The 22,800-nt window shown below is 40.9% G+C and overlaps 1 protein-coding gene across 7 annotated transcripts in view; it reads left to right on the top strand.

Annotated features, from left to right (window-relative positions):
* Nucleotides 1–22,800, top strand: part of BRD9 (bromodomain containing 9) — a 748,767-nt gene that overhangs the window by 650,472 nt on the left and 75,495 nt on the right. For all 7 annotated transcript variants that reach the window (XM_044065138.1, XM_044065137.1, XM_044065136.1 and 4 more), the window contains one exon: nucleotides 253–355. In XM_044065138.1, coding sequence (XP_043921073.1) covers nucleotides 253–355 — 103 coding nt within the window. The remainder of the gene's footprint in view (nucleotides 1–252; nucleotides 356–22,800) is intronic.

The following is a 22,800-nucleotide window of genomic DNA, read 5'->3' as shown; positions in this document are numbered from 1 at the left end:
AAAGGTAGAATTGACTTTCAGTTCCCACTGAGAGTGCTGAATAGTCCAGAGTTAATGAATAGTAAAGATGTGTTGGAAGAGCTCTTGTCAAAACATTTGTGTTCACCAGAGTCTCAGAGCTGTTTAGAATCCATTACTTGCCAAACATTGCTGATGAGATATTGCATATTTATCTTCGTTTGTTGTATTCATTCTGTAACATTAATACCTTTATTTGATGGGTTGAATTTTCATTCTATGCTTTATAAACAGATCATCGAACCTGCTGTGAGTACCTCTCACCATGTTTTGGATTTCTTGCCTATGAAGTCATATTCAGATGTTTCTCTTGATATCGCCATGTTAAATCCACTAGGTAAGTCATGTGAAAGCTGTGTTGTGTTATACTAGAAGAGTTGCTGGCTTTATTCTTCAGTGGTGGTGGTAGTGATTGTCCAACTGTTTGAAGCTGTCTGAAGAATCTGAAATTAGAGAACAGTGGTATTTCATTTCCTGGTATACTGGCAGCATGTTGTTAAATCTTTTTCACCACATAAAACAATGAGCATTTAATACATCTAGCTACATAAATAATACTTTGATATCCCATATAGTTGATGCATCCAAAGTGTATTCCTTCTGTGTCAGTGGATAAACAAATACTGAATTATCTGTAATGGATTTCCAAAAAAAAACACATCCGATGCATATGATTAAAACAAATCCATGGACTGTTGGCAGTAAAACAGATGTTCCTTACTAAAGTTGTTTATTAGCATAAAATATTGCTTCCAGACAATTACCAATTGTATGAGTCCTTGTGGCATGTTGTACTTTACAGTTCTGAAGAATCTGTGTAGTACTGCACTTGAAAGCCACACGCACACACACACACACACACACACTTCATGTGCTTTTCAGTTGTTCAGTATTTATGTACGTCTCAGTACTGCCATTTACCATTGCATCACCATAACTTCCCTGAATATTATGTAGTTAAGTTTTTTGATCAGTTGAAGATCAAAGCTGGCTTGTTTTACACTGTGCATATTTTTCTAGTGTGAAAACAAATATGGTAATTAATTTGTGCTGGGCAGGATTTTCAAAAACTAACTCTTCCAATTTTTGATGGTGCATAGGATTAGGAGGAAAGTGATGAATCAGTGCTTGATAGAGGAGTAATAGGTTTTGTTACGTGGAAGGGGAATGGTTTTATATAATCCAGGTAAGACAAATGGAGTATTCACTTATTTAGTAAGACTTGAACCTTGGATAGTTGAACTACAAGATGCTTCAGGAACATGATTCATTAATTAGAGAATTTTGGTGTTTGGGAAGCCTCTTCTATTGGAGAGGCAAAAATATGAGGAGTAATGTTAGTTTCAAGGAGAATTCCTTATGTACATTGAAGATTTATTAATAGATGTGGGTGGTTCTTCCATGGGATCATGGAGTTACTTGCCAAAAAACCTAGCTGACTATACATATTGTGTTTATGTTCCTCCAGGAACTACACACGCTGAATTTAGAAGGATGATGAAAGAAGTGAGGGATTGCAGATTAAATGGGGGGGGGGTTGCAATATTGTTGATAATGTTACAGAAGTGTTAGAGGGGTCAAGAATGACTTTATTCACAAATGGGTAGATATCTAGCAGTATATACTAAAGTAAGGGGTCTTACCTTAGTTTCTAATATAATTAGTTGCCTAGTGTATGTATTATTCAAGTAGATATAGGGCAAGTTTGCATGTTGGTAAGTTGTATGTAACAGCAGAACATGTTTAGTTGAGAGATGAAAACATTCAGTAATTTTATTGCAGTGTGTAATGGTTATTTCGGTAACATCATGCTTGTAAAAATGTCAAAGATTCTTTACTATTTTTTTAAACACTGAGGCTTTTACTGCTTGGTGTAAAAACCTGATAAAGACAAATTTGAATATATGCATGGAAAATAACTGAAGATTAGTACTAGGTTGATGCCACTTTAAGGTCAGACTTTAAATACAAGCAAGGATTCACACATCACAAATGGTATAGGATTCCAGTTTAACAATAAAACAACAGTAACACAAAACTATATGTCTAAAAGAAGATGGCAAAAAACTATAAGGATCAACCAGCAACAAACATTAGTGAATGCATGCAACACAAAAGCTAGAAGTAGACATTTAAAAAAGATGTCAAATATTATAGGTGGGAATAGTAACTTATCATAATGGCTACACTAAACATACTGTTTTTGGAACATAAATGACCTCAAAGGTATAGACAAAAAAAGTAAGAATATTAAATTACATTAAATGCATAGTGCAAATAACAGTGTTACAGCAGGCACATTTGGAAATAAGTGAGCATGTGAATTTGATGAAAGGATTTCAGGATGGATATTCAGCAGAATATTTGGAACAAAGGAGAAAGTGAGTGCTTATACTGATTGCTAAAGGAGCTCCAGTAGTGATAGAGGAAAAAAGATAGCAATGGTAGGTTTGTGGTAAAAGGGAAGGGGCAAAGGAGTGGGATTATGCTGGCATGTATTTATATTCTACCTAAAGTTTCTATTATGGAGTTTAAGAAAATATTGGGTGAAATAATCAGCTTTCAGCAGGGAGTATTACTTATAGTGGGGGCTAGAACTTGATTTGCAGCAATGAAGGATGTATCTTGCAGATTTAAAAGGGAAAATATAACAAAAGAGGGTAGATTTCTGAAGAAATTTATGAAAATATTTAGTATGGAAGACATAAATTCAGTAGTGCAACTCTGAGAGAATTTACATTTTATTCCCCAAGGTACAATAACTGGGAAAACAAATTATATTTCACAGGAACATTTGCATTTAATTGAAAGCTTTTACACACACCCAATAATTTCAGATCATATGCCAATTAACAACTAAGGCACAAATGCAGGGTAATGAAATAAAAATGAGACACTGACAGTTCCTCACCTACCTGTTAAAAAGAGACTAAGGAATGGGTAATGGAAATTGTTTGAGAGTCATTAGGGAAGATAGAAATTTCTTCACAGGTTATAGCTAGTGAGTAGGATAAAATGAAAGTGGAGTTTAAAATAGGATAGAAATAAAAGAAAAAGAATATGGTTAAGAACTAACAAGAATTATTTAGAGGGGCTGATAAAGGTTAAAGTATTACAGAATAAGGGGAATCTCGCAGAACAAGAGGAGGAGCAACTGCAGAATGCTAAACAGAAAATAAGGGAGTATTTAGGTAGTGTGTGTCAGTTTAGAAAGATTGCAGTTAAGCAACTGTTTTAGATAATAATTCCAGGGCATAAAAACTCTTAGCACAATAACTTAGGTAACAGGAAGTAGAAAGGGCTGTTGCCAAATTTAGGGAGCCGATAACAAAAAAAACAACCAGGGATCATGCAGAGGTATTAGAGATATTTTAGAAATGTTATGACAATTTATTTAAAGCAGAGGAATGTGGAAATCCAAGAAAAAGTACAAATGGAAATAATTATGGAAGACTTAAATATGCCAAGGTTAGAGGTGGATGAGGCTCAACAGTAAACAGTTAAGATAAGAGGCGATGAGATAAAAACAGTGATGTATAACCAATATGCAAGAAGATCTCTTGGAATAGATGGTATTTTGGTGGAAGTTTGGAAGTTAGGAGGGAAGAAATTGCTAATGATCTGGAAGGTTTTGTTTAACAGTATTTTCAAAGGAGGGGGAAGGCCAACATACTGGAAGAAAGCTGCAGTGGCTGTTAATACCCAAAGATGGGAAAGACCCATTAGATCCAACTTCATATAGCCCCATTTCAATTTTAAACAATGATAATAAAGTGGTTATGTCTATAATGGCTAAAATAATGGGAAAAGTGTTGCCAAAATTAATAAATATGGATCAGTGTGTTTTTTGGAGGGGATGCAAACATTTGACAGCGTGGGAAGCAAAATGTAAGAAAATACTGTTGTTGGGTCTTGATGCAGAGAAAGCACTCAACAGAGTATGCTGGGATTTTCTGTGTAGGGCAGTGGAAGCATTTGCATTCCCTGCTAGAATAATAGGGTTAATTAGGAGGGTATATGAGGGCAAAAATCAAAGTGGGAAAGTCCTGTCTGATAAGTTGTGTTTGAACAGAGGAGTCAGGTGGGGGTGTCCTCTTTCACCTTTATTTGGATTACATTTAGAACCACTGGCAAAGAAAATAAGACTCTGAAATTCAAGGACATAATTACTGTGGTATTCAAGAAAAGTTAGCTTTATTTGCAGATGATATTATTTTGTACCTGTTAGAACCAGAAAAGGACATCTCAGTGTTCTGGAACATTATGGGAGAGTTCTAGGTTTTTTCAGACTATAAAATGAATGGTTCAGCCATACCCATTTTTATGGGGACTTCATAAAATTAAGTATTTAGGAGTGTGGGTTAATAAGGATGCAGTGAAGTATTTAGGAGTATGGGTTAACAAGCATTCTTTTATGGCAGCTAAGGAGATATGGGAAGAGACTAAAAAAAAAAAAAAGGATAATACAAAAAAATGAGTAACTAGAAGCTCTTGACAATGGATAATGAATATCAATGTGCAAGTAATAAAAGTGTTTTAGCCCCTTTTAGTTTTATTCCAAGTCATCTATCCATCCTCAACCCTTTTTCCCATTTTGCACATGAGGTTGGGATGTCACTTCAATGGTGACCATAATTCCAGGTCAGGCATATGTTTATCAAGCAAAGGAGAGGTTGTGGATAGTAATTAATAAAGATTTGAAAGATTTTATCTGAGAGTGGAAGAAGGCAAGAATCAAGTGAGATTTGATCCTGCCAATAGAATGAGGAGTTTTAGGATTACCTGATTTGAAGGGATATTTTAGTGTTACATAGTTGAGGCTTTTCTACATAGCACAACCAGAAAGCTATAATTCAAAGTGGAAATGATGGAGAAGGGTGTAATTCAAGAAATAAGAAAAGATGGGGATTTGAGGAGCAGATCCTGAAGAATAACAGTGGAAATAAGGGAAGGAACAGTAAACTGTGGCAACTCTGATGCAGTCAGTATTGAGGAGTGATAGGCCAGTGAGTTCCCATATGACAGAGCAACAGATGACACATGATGAAATTGAAGCGAATGTGCCACAGGAAGATGCTTTAGAACTTTTCTGTAGAATGCCCGCAGGAAATGGAGAACAAAATATGTGCCGTCAGTTTAAAAGAAAAGAGAAGAGTTGCTTGATTTAATAGAGATAGACATATTAAGATCAATGAAAGAAAGAGACTCAAGAAGGTCAATAAGACCCAAAAAGTTAGAAGTTCGATAAAACAAATGAACACAGTAATTAGGACTGTCCATAGAAATCCATGCGATGTAACAGAAGTAAACATGATATATTACAGTGCAGCTAAATTAATAACAAATAAGATTCAGCCACAAGAACACAGGGTAATAAGGGAAAGGAAGGGGAGAAATCGAATACTATCATGGAAGTGTCGAACAGAGAAAACTTTAAAGCCATTAAGACAAGTGTCACTGTTACAAGAGTATAGAAAAAGGAACAGATCAATAAAAATACTCAGAAAGATAGACATGATCAGAGCAATGCTCATTATTATAATGGATCAGGATTTATCATGCATTATCGCAAATAAACTAAAAATGTCAGCACAGGCTGAAAAACTTAGAAGATACACAGATTAATATAAAGAAAACGTATAAAATAAGCAATTTATTCATGACCCAAAAAAGTTTTATAGAGAACTGGGAAACATAATGAAAGGAATTGAAAGACCACCAAAAAAGGAAAAATAGCTGCATTTTGGAGAAGTATTTATGAAGATCATATGGAGCATAACAAAGATACTAAATAGATAGAAGTAAACGAAAGAATAAGATGTTTAAAGATACAGTATATGAAATGGGATGAAGCCACAGCCAGAGAGATTGAAACAAAGTTAAGAAAAGCCTCTAACTGGAAAATCCCAGGCCCAGATGCAGTACCTAACTTCTATTATTTAACATCTTTGCATGAAGATTTAGCCATGAGTAAGAACTATTTATATGCGGACCTCGAACAGACACCAGCCTGGTTAACAACAGGAAAAACAATCTTCCTACTTGAGTGAACTTGCAAACTACCCTAAAAATTATAGGCCAATAACTTGCCTTCCAAGGATGTATAAACTATACAGCAGAACTGATGCCAACAGAGTTTATAGTCATTTAGAAGAAAACTCAATTATGGCAGTAGAACAAAAGTGCAAGGATCATTTATTGTTAAATAGCCACAGTAAAGAACTGTAAAAAGGGGAAGAATCTAAGTATGTCATGGGTTGACTACAAAAAAAGTGTTTGATAGTATCCCACATATACACTGCTGCTGTTCTGTCTTGCCCTTAACCCATTAAGCTGTTTGCTCAACACATTAGGCCATGGCTATAATTTGGCTCTTAGAAAACAGCAAAGTGTAAAGACTCCTCATCTTCTCTTTGTTGATGATTTAAAATTGCATAGCTCATCAGATGAGGAACTGAAAGCATAACTGCAAGTAGTCAGCACTTTTTCAGATGATATAAGAATTTCATTTGGTCTTGATAAATGTGCAAAAGCAACCTTTAAAGCAGGAAAGCTGCAGCACCAAGAAAACATTAGTTTGGGACAAGAATGTGATATAAAAGAACTGGAGCAAGAGAGAGTGTATAAATATTTGGGAATTGATGAAGGATCAACAATAAAACATAAACAAATGCGAATAAAACTTGGTAAGGAATATTTTAGAAGACTTTAATTCTGAAAACACGGTTGACATCTAGGAACAAGCTATAAACCAATTTGCTCTTCCTGTCCTAACTTACAGTTTTTCAGCGACTGACTGGCCCCAAAAGGTGTTGGATAGAGTAGATAGGAAAACATGAAGTATGCTTCATGCCTGTGAACTTGTTTGTCTTTTGGCTTTTTCCCAGTAAGGGGTCACCACAGCGGAACTCTGGTCCGCTAATGATTGGCAGTATATTTTTTTTTTTACGAAACGCCGAGGTGCCAGCTCGACGCTCAACCTTCAATGAAGGCACGCCCATTTACGCACGCATGTCTTTCGAACACTACCCAAATGCAGGGAGGACATGCAGACTCCACACAGAAGGCACTCCCAAGCCAAGCCGGGAATCGAACGGGAGAACCTCTTGCTGTGAGGTAACGCTACCGCTGTACCACCGCGGAATATGCTTCATGCCCGTGCAGTGATTTATAAAAATCAGTGCATACCAAGATTATATCTTCCCCATTCTGAAGAAGATATGAGCCTTCTTGAAATTGATTACATATATAGCTCTCCAATTGTGGGACTGCATACCTATCTGCTGACCTCACAACATCCAAACGTAGTGAAAGTTTTGAAACATGAGGAGAATAAGTCTAAGATGACTTCCCTGCTTAGTCTAGCAGAAGCATATTGCCTTCAAGCAGGAGTGGAAATCAAACCAGAAGTAGATAAACATCAGGCAGTAACTGAATGTGCCGAAAAATAAAATAATATAAGGTGACGGATCAGATGAGAAGGCAAGAAATGTGGAAAATGCATAAATATAGTTGCAAGTATAGAAAACATATGTAAGAACCTCATGTTGATGAGATTGAATGCAGGAATGGCTGAGAGGCAAATTCAAACCAAAAGATGAAAGGTAAATTTTGACGGCCCAAGATAGTGGGCTACGTACACATTGGTTTACAAAGTCCATTGAACATGTGGGAGAAACGGATAAATGTAGGTTTTGTAAAACAGAATTGGAAACAGTCACACACCTTGTTGTTGGTTGTGACATACTAATGGCAGAAAGAAGGACTATATACTGAAAGGCATAATAATGTGGCAAGACTGTTGCACTGGAGATTGTCCAAACATTATGGTATTGAAAAACACTGGAAACGTGAGCCACAAACCATCATAGAAAATGATGAAGTCTTCATCACATGGGATCACCCATTACCAATAGTCCAAAAGGTAGATATGAGAAAAAACAGATATTGTGGTCCATGAAAAGAAAAAAAAGTAGCATTGATCATTGAAATCACTGCATCCAGTGACTACAGTCTCTTGCATACAGAGAGACACAAAGTCATAAAATGTCAGGATTTGCAGGCAGAAACGAGCAATGTGGAAGAAAGATTCCCAGACAGTTCCAATAGTACTAGGAGCAACATGTCTTATAAAAAAGAATTTACAGTCTTATTTAGATATGTTACCAATACATGTAACTCCATACGAATTGCAGGAGGAGTCATTACTGAGCACATTGCGTGTGCTGCGAAGAGCACTTATGGCTGATATCAAGGATTGAAACAATACTAATTTCATGAACTTTTGTCACACTTTGACTTAGGACTGGGATCCATTCCTGTCATGGTATTAGAAACCCAAAAAGAGTTGGAGAAATTAAAAGGGAGAATATTATATTCATAAAGTAGCAGGAAGTATGCCAAGATTTAAGCCAACACAGGAATACAGAAAGGATATATTTTGCCAGTAGGGTTAACTGTAATTAGAGGCACAATGAATAGGAAAGAGGAAGCTGGGAAAGGAACCAAGGTATTGAGAACAAGTAATTAATAGAGGAAAATGTAATAGAATAGGAAGAGGCTAAGTAGACATTTGAATTGCAGGCTAGTGATTGCCTTCAACAACAGGGATTAGTATCAGAGTATAGACAAAGAGAAATCAACAGGGGAATCCGAAAAGAAATACTTCCACTGGTTGAGTTTTAGATGAATCTAGAACAGAAGTTGTTATTAAAGTGATAATGTTTACAATAACTATAGGAATCAATCAGAGGAGGTTAAAAAGACTGGGAAGTGAGCTGATAAGCAATTCACAAAGAAACAATGGGAGGACAAATATATGGCTCACAAATATGCAACAAAATCTTGAAAATTTTGGATTTTTGCTTGGAAGTGTTTGCATGTATAATTTTATACCCTGTGCAGACTACAGAGAATGTTTCCTCAGGTAGATGGCAGATTTAGAGGTCTAATTGGGAGGAAAGAGGTACCTGGGAGCATACATTCTTGGAGTGTAGCAAGTTGGCAGACTTATTCCGTACAGATCATACTGGGCGAGCAAATGGGTGTAATTATGGAATTTTTTTTTTTGAGCTGGAATACAGGATCTGAATTGCCTAGGCATAGTAAGGCTTTAAGTTTAATTGTGGTGGCTGCCAAAAAAGCGTTAACTGGAAAATGGAAATCATAGTCCAAACCAACCATACTTGAAGGAGTGAATACCATAACTGAGATAAAACAGGGATTCAGATCTTTAGAAAAGGGTTGAAATAAATTACATGAAAAATGGAAATTGCAGGAACAATGCATGGAGAAAAGTGTTTTGGGGGAGGAATGAGCTATAAGAGAAGATGGGAATTGAACAATTTATGTAAATTTGGCTTGATTAGACTGTATAAAACAGTGTATTCATTGTATAATGTTAGTAATTGTGAACTTGTTTATATGGCTTGTTTACTTTTATAAACAGAGTGGGGAGGTTTTTGCCAAGTCAGGGATTGTTATGAAGTAGTACATGTTAAAGGGGTAGAGGCACTGGTAAAACTAGTGCTAGATCTGCCTTTTAAGCTTTATATTCCTGGAGAACTGAGTTGCAGTATGTTACTAGACAAACTTTGTTTTTTTTTTTTTTTTTTTTTTTTTTTTGAGGAGACTAAGTAGACAGTGGAGTAGTCCTTGCTTATATTGTCTGATACCTGCTGGAGAAAGTAGATTGGGAACAGCAGAAGAAAAAAATAAGGTTACGGCATTCAGAGATAAGAGCTCAAGAATGCTGTGTTGGGAACAGTGAAATTCCGGTGTTTGGGTACAGCGATACAGGTACAGGAGTAGTAGGAGATGCTGTGTGTGTGTGTGTTTGTATATATATATATATATATATATATATATATATATATATATATATATATATATATTAGTATAGTCTAATATTTGACAATCTCTTAAAAATGTAGACCTTGGTGTAGTCATTAGTGTGACTAGGGCAAAGAGAGAGGAGCAACTGCCCCATGCTCAGTGTTTGGGGAGGAGGATGTGATCAGCTGATGTTCTTCGTGTTTCACTGTTGCAGTCATCACATTTGGGTTATCTTGCCAGGAGTAGACCTCAGTCGGCCCGAATACCAGAGGCTAAGTATTTCTGCAGTTGCTGTCGCTCCAGGACTGACGTCGGGTCTTCAGTGGTATAAAAATAGGCAGCCGACGCCATTACATCAGTCTTTCTTGCCGAGGAACCCAAAGCAGAAGCAGTTCGCACAAGTGCCGGTTGGCAGCTACCTGAGTTTTCATTTCCGAATTGAAGTTGAAGTCTTCTAAAGCTAAGTACCCCATTGGGGGATCCTTTTTTCTTGCTCTAACTGATGTCAGAAAAAGTTATCAATTGTTTTGCCTGTGGAAAGCAAATACCACATTGAGACTTCCATTCTTACTGCGTCATCTGTTTAGGCCCAGGCCACGATGTCCCCCCGCTGTCGCTTTTGTGCTTTGTTCAACGCCAGAATTTTACGATGTTCTTCATCTCACATTGCTGCAGTCCTAACACTTGGGTAGTCCGCTGTCCCCCGGTCGGCCCGAATATCAGAGTATAAGGCTGACGTCGGTCAAGGCGCATTTGACTGACATCAGAACGTCAGGGTACAAATGCGCATGACCGACGTCATATCCTCAGTCTTTTTTGCCGCATGGTCCGATGCAGAAGCAGTGTTGTGAGTGCCGTTCGGCGTTCTGAAATTTTTCGAATTCGGAGTTTCAGACCGAAGTCAGAGTTGGTTAAGTACCCCGTTGGGGAATATTTTGTTTTTCTTGCCTCAGTGGTTTACCGGATGTCAGAAAAAGTGAATAACTGTATTTCTTGTGGGAAACAGATACCGCATAGGGATTACCATAATTTGTGTATACCTTGTTTGGGACCTGAGCACGACGTTGTTGGTTGCCGCTTTTGTGCTAGGTTTAATAAACGCACTATAAAGCGGAGGTTGGATTGTGCCAGGTTGGTCTTTGGGAAGCGGTGCAATTACAAAATGCCGTCGGATGCTCCGACGCCGGCTTCCTCAAAGAAGCGCAAGGACAAGGCAGTTAAACCTAGGTTAGAGGAGTCGTCCGAACCGGACGCCGGTTCTTTAGATGAGTCAGTGGAACCGGTGGTTCCGACGGAGGCCTCTCTGGAGTCCCAGGGAGAAACTTTGATTTTACAGGATGTGGCCTCCCAGGAGGCAGGTCAGGCTGTAGGGGCTTCTCAGATAACTGTACTCCCCTCCCTTCCTAAGGGGTCTAGGCCCTCTCTTTCTGCTTCCAAGGCTTCTCCTAGAGGCAGGGCTAGTTTAGCTTCTGTGGGTGTCACTCCTAGTTCTTCAGGTGCTGTGCCCAAGAAGCACATGCTTAAAATGGCAGAAGATTTAATTTCTTTAATTAGAGGCTCTATGCCCCCTCCTGATAAGAGGCCTAGGATTGAACCAGTGTTGGGGGATTGGGTGCAGGCTTCGGATGTGTCTGAGTCTTCGGCTGAAGACTTACAGGAGTATGCTCATTATTCTGATTCTGATGTGGATGATTCTACTCCTTCTGCTTCTCCTCCTGAGGATTTTTCTTTTTCAGAGACACTTCACTCCATGAGAGAGCATTTTAAATGGGAAGGTCAGGACTTCTCTGATTCCAGGAAAAGGCTTAGGGAATTTTTGTTTTACCCCAGCATAGGCCTTTGGCTATACCTCCTGTTCTGAATGTGGTGGAAGATGTGTTTGCAGAGGCTTCTCTTAATCCTGATTCTTTGCCTCCTGCTCCTGTTAAACCTGATAGGTATTACAGGGTGCCTGAAGCTCATAAGTATCTTTTTAAGAGTCCTAGGGCAGACCCAGAAACTGTTAGCCAGGGGCCTAAGGGTGTTAAGGCTTCTGTTGTCAAGAATCCGGTTCCTGCAGATAAAGAGGCCAGGGCCTTGGATAGATGGGGAAAGAAAGTTTATACTTCTTCCACTCTAGCCATGAGAGCTTTGAATTGCCAGTTTCACATGTTGAAATATCAAAATTATCTCCTTTCACAGTTGAAATCTAAGGTTGATGCTCTGACGGAAGGTATTGATTGTAAAGAGTTACAAGATTTAGTGCATGTTTCTGAACAGGTGGGTAAGCACTCTTTGCAATGTGGTTTCGATGCTGTACAGGCCTCGTCTAGGGTGGCTGCCACTGGGTCAGTTCTTCGCAGGCATGCCTGGCTGCGGGATCAAAATTTATCTGACCATGTTAAAACTAGGATTTTGGATGCCCCTTTGCAATCTGATGTCTTGTTTGGTTCCCCTGTTGAGGCAGTTTTAAAGAAAATGGAAGACAAGGCTAACTCTATGCAGACTGTTAAAGATTTTTTGCAGGTTCAGCCTCCAAAGTTTAGTAGAAATTGGCCTACTAAGGGGTGGACGTATCCTTCTTATGATTCCCAGTCTAGGGGTAGATCTAGACGTGGCAGGGGCAGAGGTCAGGGCTCTTTCAGGCCTAGAACAGGGAGTTCTCCTGCACAGTCTTCAGGTGAGGGCAGGGGTCAGTCCTTTCGTAAACAAACCCAATGACCTACCTTTTCAGCTGCCAGAACCTTCTCGCCTGGCAGCACCTTTGGGAGGAAGGTTGGCACTTTTCAAAGAAAATTGGAGTTTGATTACCCAGGACAGATGGGTATTGGATATCATACATCACGGTTACAGGTTTTATTTCCATACCTTGCCTCCTTTCAAGGGCATGCCAGACATTCCTCCTCAACAAAGAATACAGGCTCACAAGCAAATTTCTCTGTTACTCCAAATAGGGGCCATACAGCCGGTTCCTATACCAGAAAGGGGCCTAGGATTTTATTCTCGCCTGTTCCTTGTACCAAAAAAGGGGAACACGTGGAGACCAATTTTGGATTTGTCTATCCTCAACACTTATCTGGACATTCCCAAATTCAAAATGTTGACGTTACAACAACTTTTACCTCTGCTGGGCAAGGATCACTGGATGGTGACTTTGGATCTCAAGGAGGCTTACCTTCATGTTCCTATCAGACTAAGTTGCAGGAAATTTCTGCGTTTTCGGACTGGGACTTCTCACTATCAATTCTCTGCATTGCCCTTTGGCTTATCTACTGCGCCCAGAGTATTTACGAAGGTTCTGGCTCCAGTGATAGCTTTCTTCAGGCTAAAAGGAATACAAATCTATCCTTATTTGGACGATTGCCTGATTCTGGCTCAAGGAAAGGAAGAGCTTCTTCGTCATTTGGAATATGTGATAGCAGTGCTAAGATGCCTGGGGTATTCTGTGTACGAAATAAAGTCCAGTCTAGTACCCTCTCAAGACATGTGCTTTCTGGGTGTAAGACTGAATACAGCATCCCAGATGGCCTTTCTAACCCCGGACAAACAAAAGAATCTTTCCCTTTACTTCCATCATCTTTCTCTTCAGTCCGGGCTGACTGCAAGGACAGTCCTTCAAGCCTTAGGGTTCATGGCATCTTGTATTCTGGTGCTTCCCAATGCCAAACTGCATATGAGGAAGTTGCAATGGTATCTCAAAAATGTATGGACACAGCACTGCCAGGATCTGGACACTGTCATTCAAATAATACCTTGCATTCAAAAGGAATTTTTGTGGTGGGCTCAGGAATGTCACCTAAACAAGGGACTCTCTGTGACCCGGCCAGAGGCGAGTCAGATTCTAACAACAGATGCCTCAGACAAAGCTTGGGGAGCTCATCTAAACGGAAAGTGGATACAAGACAAGTGGCCTGTCAGACTACTGCATCTACATATCAATTTGAAGGAGATGTTAGCAGTCCAGTTTGCATTAATAGCTTTCAAGGATTTACTTCTTCCAGGGCAGGTGTTGATTCTAACAGACAACACAACTGTCATGTGGTATATCAACAAGCAAGGGGTAACACATTCTTATCCTCTATGCAGGCAAGCAATGATTTTGTGGGAGACTGCTCTCAGTTTACAACTAAGTCTTCAGGCAAGGTTTCTGCCGGGAGCACAGAACTCCTTAGCAGATGTGTTAAGCAGACAAATCATGGATCCCCACGAGTGGAAACTGGATCTTCATGTATTTCAGAAATTGACAGTGTCCTGGGGAACTCCAGACATAGATCTGTTCGCTTCTCCACTAAACCACCAGCTGCCAACGTTTTGCACGAAAAGGTTTCATCCCACAGCTTGGAAAGTGGATGCTCTTTCTTTCAGTTGGAAAAATCTTCATGTGTATGCCTTTCCACCTCTGCCTCTCCTCCCAAAGGTACTTCTGAAGATCAGACAGGACAAGCCAAGGATGATTTTGATAGCTCCAGATTGGCCTCGACAGCACTGGTACCCATTACTGAGAAGTCTAGTACGAAAGCCTCCATGGCCTTTGCCTTTGATTCCACATCTGTTGTCCCAGGAGGACAGCCATCTGCTCAATGTCAAACTTCACTCTCTTCACCTAACAGCCTGGCATATTCTGTTTTAAACCATAGAGGGTCTCAACTTCCACAACAAGTTTTGAATGTGATTTTGGAAGCTAGAAGGCCTAGTACAAGGAAAGTGTACGCAGATAAATGGAAGAGATTTTTGTTTTGGAGTGCAGCTAAGGATTTGGATGTTTCTGAGCCTAATTTAAGTGTGGCTCTTCAATATCTTACTGAGTTATTGGACAAAGGTTTGTCCTTCTCTTCTATTAAGATTCATGCTGCAGCAATTTCAGCTCACTATGACTGTGACCCACCATTGTTTTCTCATCCTTTGTTCAAGCAATTTCTTAGAGGGAAAAGAATATAAGACCCCACGAAGAGCTCCTACTCCTGCTTGGGATCTCAATTTTGTGTTGGAGAAACTCACTCTACAACCTTTTGAGCCTGCAGCTACTGCTGAGTTGAAATATTTGTCATGGAAGACTGCTTTTTGTTGGCCATTACCTCTGCAAGAAGGGTTTCTGAATTGCAGGCCCTTATGGCAGTTGAGCCTTTCTTAATTTTTCATAAGGACAGGGTATCTTTACGTACTAATCCTTCCTTTATGCCTAAAGTGGTTTCTAGTGTGGCTTTAAACCAAACTATTCATTTGCCTACCTTTTATGCAAATCCCCAAAATAAAGGGGAAAAGATTTTGCACACTTTAGATGTACACAGGCAGTTGCGATATTATTTGGACAGAACTAAAGGGTTCAGACAATCTCAGCAGTTATTGGTTTCTTTTGCTTTGTGCTCTCAGGGCAAGCCCGTGTCAAAACAAACTATTTCTAAGTGGATTGGATTTTGCATTACTTTCTGTTATTCCCATCATGGCAAAGAGATTCCAGCTGGGATCAGGCCTCATTCCACTAGGGCTACTGCCACTTCAACAGCTTTTTTGAGGGGGGTGGCAACTAAGGATATTTTGGAGGCAGCCACTTGGAGTTCAGTGCATACCTTTTCTAGGCATTACCACCTTCCACTGTACTCTAGATCCAGGGCTGGTTTTGCCACTGCTGTGTTGCAGGGCATTTTGGCAGCTCCTGCTTCTATATAATTTAGCCATCCTCCCTTACCTCTGCTTTGGGATTCTACCCAAGTGTTAGGACTGCCGCAATGTGAGATGAAGAACATAGTACAGTTTTGTACCTACCATAAATGTAGATGTTCGAAGATCCACATTGCTGCAGTCCAATTTACCCTCCCTCCTTCCCCTCTGTAGTTTGAGGTGGTTGTGTGGGTTGAGTTATCCTTCTGAGGTATATTGTGCATATTGTATATATATTGTGTGTATTGTATATATTTTTGGTATTAGGCTGGTTGGTTGTTTAGTTGTTGTTGTTGGGTTTGGACCTTTCTTTTTAGGGTCTTCTGACATCTGGGGCAAGAAAAGACTGAGGATATGACGTCGGTCATGCTCATTTGTACCCTGACGTTCTGATGTCAGTCAAATGCGCCTTGACCGACGTCAGCCTTATACTCTGATATTCGGGCCGACCGGGGGACAGCGGACTACCCAAGTGTTAGGACTGCAGCAATGTGGATCTTCGAACATCTACATTTATGGTAGGTACAAAACTGTACTTTCTCGGGCCCTTATTGTAGCTAGATATTTTCGCTCTCAGTCCTCGAATTCCAATATGGCTTCAGTAAGCCATCCGACTACCTATCTTCCGAAAAAACCTAAGGATAAAGACACACTGCACAGGTCCAAAACTGCCGACGATGCTTCCGTTAAGCTAGTCGTCAGTTCTCCGGTCCTCAGGCGCTTTCCCAGCCCCTGATGTCCTCTTCTGTGGATTCGCAGTCTGCTGCCGAGACCCTTTCGAGTCTGCTATGCCGCGAGACTCTTCTTCGACTAAGGATCCTGAGGATGTCTCTACCTTGGATGGGTCCAGAGCCGCTGAGCAAGCACCGGCTACTGAGGAAGTACCTCGCACTATTGATACTCGACACAGACCGACAACTTCTTTCACATCTTCAGTTCTTTCAAAAACTAGCAAGTTTCTAAGGCCCAGGGTACGAACCACACCAAAAAAATCGATGACCCAAGCTCGGGCACCTGCTTCCTTGCCTCAGTCTCAAATGCTTAAAATGGCAGAAGATCTTATAATACTTATTAGGGGAAGCCAGGCTACCCCTTCCAAAAGAAAACAAAACTTGTCCCCGGTAGTTTTATCTGAACAGGAGTCTGATGACTCTGATGCATCTGAATATGAAGATATGCAACTCCTTTCTGCTTATGAGGATTCTGATGCAGAGGAATCCATCCCTTCAGCCTCTCCACTCGAGGACTTGTTCTTTGGGGGAACCCTACATACTTTAAGGGAGCATTTCCAGTGGGAATGTCAGGACTATCCTCAGTCAAAAAAAGAGACTCTGGGTATTATTAGATCTACTACAGCACAGACCTCGGGCCATTCCTTCTGTCCTGGATGTTGTGGATGATGTTTTTATGGAATCCAGTCTGACTCCTGACACCCTTCCTCCTGCTCCCAGGAAACTTGACAGGTATTATAGAGTCCCTGACTCTCTCAAATTTATTTTTAAAAGTCCTACTGCTGACCCCGAGGTCATCTCTCAAGGACCTAAAGGAATCAAAGCAACTTCAGCTAAGAATCCCACCCCCTCAGATAGGGATTCCTGAGCATTAGACAGATGGGGTAAAAAGTGTACACCTCTGCTACTCTTGCTATTAGAGAATTAAATTGTCAGTTCCACATGCTGAAATATCAGAAACATACCATGGAACTTCCTCAAACAAAAATTATCTTCTTTTCCAGCTTGTGCAGAAAATAGAGAGTTACAAGAGTTAATGCATTCTGCAAGTCAAGTAACTAAGCACACCTTACAATGTGGTTTTGATGCCCTAGAAGCATCTTGCAGGGCAGCAGTCACTGGATGTTCATCATGTTTCACAGTTGCAGTCATTACAGTTGGGTTATCTTGCTGGCAGGCTACCCGCAGTCGTCCCACGTTCCAAATTCTAGGTCCGGCGTCGGTTGCTGTCGCCTCCTCCCTGACGTCAGTGCACCAGGGGTATAAAAGATGCAGCCGATGCCATTTTCTTCAGTTTTTCTTGCCCCAGATGTCAGGTGCCCCTAAAATGGTAGGCTAAATTATGCCAATAAGCATGCATACACAAAAAATAACTTTTCCTTCATCTACAAGTAAATACACCACATAGGTTATATAGAATTGAGAAGTACAGATAAGTCCCAGCAAGGAAAAGGGGGATGGTGGGAGGGTAACCTGGACTGCAACAGTGAATACACTCGAACATCTACATTTATGGTAGGTACACAACTGTACTGTGTTCATCGTGTTTCACTGTTGCAGTCATTACAATTGGGCTGAATCCCAAAGCTAAGGTTGAAGAGTTGGAAGAGTGCTGAAGAGAGGCTGTTGTTATTACGGTTACAGTTAATGGAGTTTGTGAATGAAAGAAGGGCTGTGGTGGTACTGTGAAAAGGTCTAAAGCCATGTTGGCAGCTAGCTGAGATGTGTTTGGTTAAGTGTTTATAGGTTCATAGGTAAGTACTAGGCTATCTGCCCATGGGCATTTATAAGCCTAGCCACAGAGTGATGGCTTTCGCCTCCCCATTAGATTAGTAACCTGGGCCTCTGTCAACAGGGCTCCTGAAGTGATCCCTGGGTAGAACTTACGATTACCCATCGCCTCATCAAGATTTCTCTTGAAGAGGGTCAGAGAGGAGCTCTGTCAAATATGGATTGGGATTCTATTCCAGAGTGAGGGGAGTCGCTGGGACAGGAATCTATCCCTCCAGCATGTCCTGTTTATTGTTGTACATAGGTTCAAGTCGCTAGAACGAGTGGTTCTGAGGGATCTCGTTTTTTTTTTTAGGTGAAGCATGTCCATTAGTTCATGGTTTGACATGGCCCTATAGGTCAGGCATAGGTCACCTCTGAGCAGACGGTAAGCAATTGAGAAGAGCTGGAGCTTTTTTAGTCGTACTTCATAGGGTAATTGTTTAAGGCCCTTAATCCTCTTAGTGAGATACTTCTGTGGTCTTTCTAGTTGTTGCAGGTGTCTAGTGAGGTACATCCCAAATGGGGCATTGTACTCTATTATGGGCCTAATGAGTGAGGAGTAATGGGGCACAATCACCTCCTTGGATCTGGATGAGGAACCCTTTGTGATCAGGTGTACTACATAGAAGGATTTCCTGACCGTTTTGGCTATGTGGTTATCAAAGGAGAGCAAGCTATCTACTTGGGTACCCAGGTCCGTATTTACTTCTTCTGTACTTAGTGGATTCCCATCTATGTGGTAGTTTGTAGGTACTTTGTTTTTCCCAAATGGAATTACTATGCTTTTTTGGCATTTAGCTTTAGGTGACTTTGACACCAGGTGTTTGTCTCTGTGAGACCCTTTTGCAGGATGTCTATGTCAGCTGGAGAGCCAATTATTGCACCCAATTTACAGTCATCTGCGAACTTGGTTAGCCACAGTCCCTCTGCTTTGCCTGTATTTTGGAGAAATATATACCAAACACTCGGGGTCCCAGGACTGAGCCCTGTGGGACTCCGCTTGTGACTAGTCTAGAGTCAGACATGGCGCCTGCCACTCTTACTATGTGGGTTCTGAGAGCCAATTGGCAACCCATCTCGTGACATGGGGGTTGATATTTAAGCTGGTGAGTTTGTCTATGATTCCTGAGTGTGGGATGGTGTCGAACGCCGTAGCGAGGTCCAGATATGCTGTGTGGACCACCTTCCCTTCATCTATGGCCTTGGTGACTGTTTTGAAGAAGTCAACCAAGTTCAGGAGGCAAGATCTGTTTTTAACAAAGCCGAACTGGGTGGGGTGCAGTGTCTGGAGGTTCCCAATGTCCCTGTCAATGAGCTCTATGATAATGCATTCCGTGGCTTTGCAGACCAAGCTAGTCAAGATTATAGGGCGATAGTTCCCAACGTCAGTTGTGGCACCACCTTTGTGGAGTGGTACGACTGTTGCTATACGCCATTCTTTGGGTTCATAGCCTGTAGAGAGGCTGAGTTTGAATAGTGATTTGAGATGGGGGGTTAGTTCATTTTGAAGCTCGTGTAAGACACAACCTGGTATAGCATCTGGTCCCATTGATGCTGTGTTTTTGGCCTTGGCAAGGGCTGTCTTTACTTGTGTGTTTGAGATGTCTGGAGCGCCACATTCTTCTGGGATGGGTGCTAGCCCCTTTTGTGGAGAAGGGGGGGTGAAGTTTGCACTGAACTTGTCAGCCAGGATGTTGTCAATGTCGGTTGGTTCAGTGTATTTATGGCCATTATGCACTAGCTTGGAGCATAGCTGAGAGTTTGCCCCTAGACTCTTGACATAGTTAAAGAAGGCCTTGTGGTTATCCTTAGAGTCATTGGCTATTTTTCTTTCGAAGTTGGCTTTGGATGATTTAATGAGGGAGCACAGTTTTTTACTGATGTTAATCAGCGATGCCTTCTTATTTTGGGATTTTGTTCTATCTTGCAGGAGTTTCCTCCTCCTGTTATAAAGTTTATTTATGGCCGGGGTCCACCAGACTGGCGTCCTCTTTTTTGAGGAGTTAGTCTTGGTTTTACTTGGGATGGCTCGGTCCATGCATTCTTGAAGGTGTTCATAGAATGCACTTGTAAAGGAGTCTGCCGATGGGTCATCATTTTCCATTTGATTGGGAGCTTTGAAACTTCCCACCTCGGTCTTGAGGAGTGTGAAGTTGGCTTTAGAGAAGTTTTTTACCTTGATTTCCTTGACCTGGGGGGTTGGGATGTGGATGTCCAGTGTGATTAGTTTGTGATCTGATCTTACCAATGACGAGTTTACCTCAGGTGAGGAACATAGGTTCCCCATGTTGGTGATGACCAGGTCCAGTATGTTGTCACCTCTTGTGGGAGTGGTGACCAGCTGTTCAAGGGCGTTTGAATTTATAAACCCAAGGAAGCATTGGGCTAGGGCGTTTGAGCTTGAGTAGTTTTCCCAGTCAATGTTTGGATAGTTGAAGTCATAGCATGGTGTTGGGTAGAATCTTCATACTTTCTGATGTTCTCAGGAATGCTGCGTGAAGGTCCTGAGACAAGGTGGGAGATCTGTAGCAAGCTATAAATTGAACAGTCAGTTTACCCGCTGTCAATTGCACTTGGATGGTCTCAGATTCTGCGTGCTGTGCTACTAACCTGGAGGTGTGGGTGTTCTTGATGAATCTGGAGACACCTCCTCCTTTTGTGTTCAGGTCCTGGTTTTGGGACCTAAAGGTATGGTAGGAGTTATAACCTGGTAGTGCTGAGGTGCTCTCTGGAGCCTTGAACCAGGTTTCTGTCACTGCACATACGTCTATTTCTTCCATACTAAGGAGACCCTTGAGTGCATGCATTTTGAGGTTTAGACTTCTGGCATTGAACAGCATTACCCTCAGTTTTTGTTTATTATTGTTGTTTAGGTAGGCAGGATTGTCTTTTGAGCCTTGCCTAAAAAAGGCAGTAATGGGGCGGCAAGAGTCTTGGCCAGTATTCGAAAGCCCAGGGGCAACAGGTGCAAGCCGTCTCTGGCGAAGCAACGTGGCTTGTCAAGCATGTCGTCCCACGCTGACAAGTACTGGATCCCCTTTGAATGACACCAGTAGTTTAACCAGTTGTTGAAACTGATCATTTTTTCTTCGTATGCTGAGTTGATGGTGAATACATTTTTCCATAACCTTTGCTAGGGGTTATAAGAGAGCTATGGGCCTGTAATTGGAATAATCAGTGGAGTTACCACCTTTATGTAATGGGATTACGTGGGAGATTTTCCAGATGTCTGAGATGATTCCTTCATTTATGGTTCTGTTTACAAGGATGGATATAGGGTAGGCATTGTATTTAGCAGCCTTTTGCAAGTATTCTGAGGGTAACTGGTCTGCAGAGGGGGTACATGGCTTAAGCTTTTGGATGATTTTTTGGATGCAAGTAGTGGGGATAGGTTGTAGTTGGAAGGTTAGTAGGGTATCCGGTAAGGAGATAGGGAGACTAGAGTTGTCCGTGGACAATTGATGGGCTAGGGACTGTAAGGTGTCTGTAAAGAAGGAATTGAATGCATTGGCAGTATCCTGGGGGGAGTTATCAGCTCCTTCTGAAGATGGTGTGCTAGTGTGCCCAGGGTGTAGGAGTCTTATTTATGCCTGACCAAAACCTTTGTGGATTATTATGGTGAGTTTGCTGTAGTTTGCAATAGTAGTTCTTTTTGTCAGATAGTATGGCTTTTTTGTGATATTTCGTAACTGCCTAAAGGTTCGTTGCTCATGGGTAGTTCTGGAGGATCTCCATTTAGCCCAAGATTTATTCCTCAGCAATATATTTTGCCTAATGTCTTTTGACAGCCAGGGGGCTATTTTGGACTTCATTCTAATAGACCGTTTGGGTGCATGTATGTCCAGGATTGTTAAGAATTTAGAGTTGAAATATTTAACAGCTTCTTCGAGTGGGAGAGATTTTAGAGGGTTCCAGTCACAGGCATTAAGTTCATTTTGGAAAAGTACAGGGTTAAAGTGTTTATTGGACCGTGAGATCCTGTACATGGGGGAGTTGGGGATGTCATTCTTATGTCTTATAATGTAAGTTAAAGTATGATCACTTACATAATCAGGCAAAGTTCCTACTTTTTAAGTTTGTTGTCTGTTAATAAGTATCCAATCTAAGATGCTCTCTTTTTTGTTTGGTTTGTTAATCCTAGTAGTGGTGGTAATTGTTTGACTGAATCCATGAAGATGAGGAAGGGTTGTCGGTGTTGACACACTTCCAATCAGTATTGAAGCCACCTAGTATGATTGTTTCTTGTGAGAAATTAGTAGATACCCAACTAAGAATATTCTCTATTATGGTGCTATTATTACCAGGAGGTAGGTAAATACAGATGATGTTTAGGGATTTGCTAGTATTGAGTTTAAGTCTAGAAATAAGGACTTCAGCTTTACTGTCTTGGGGGGGGGGGGGATAAAGGGTAGTGAGGAGATCTGTAATCCAGTTTTAAACAGAAGAGCTTCTCCTCCACCCTTACGTTTAGTTCGTTCAAGTCTCAATATATTATAACCTGGGGGAATTATTTCAGTATCTTTAGTGCTTGGTTTTAACCAAGTTTCTGTAAGACAGAAGATATCGAAGGAATTAATGTCAAGAAGAGCATGGAGATGGGCAACTTTGTTGTTGATACTGCAGATATTAAGATGTCCTATTACTAGGGAGTTGGAGAGACTGGTCAGAGTAGGTAGGGTGGAGAGAGTGTTGCTGTGAGATGTTAGTGTGGTAACATTGGTTGGGCCTGGGTTGGGGTGGATGTCACCATCATTAAGGTTTGGAGCTTTTGGTCTATACTCTGGGTTATAAGTGTAGCTAGTTAGAT

The sequence above is a fragment of the Protopterus annectens genome, chromosome 3.part0, assembly GCF_019279795.1.
Source record: "Protopterus annectens isolate FY-2018-M chromosome 3.part0, PAN1.0, whole genome shotgun sequence".
Taxonomy (NCBI): Eukaryota; Metazoa; Chordata; order Ceratodontiformes; family Protopteridae; genus Protopterus; species Protopterus annectens.
The sequence above is the reverse complement of the archived record's forward strand: the minus strand, read 5'-3'. Positions and strand labels throughout refer to the sequence as shown.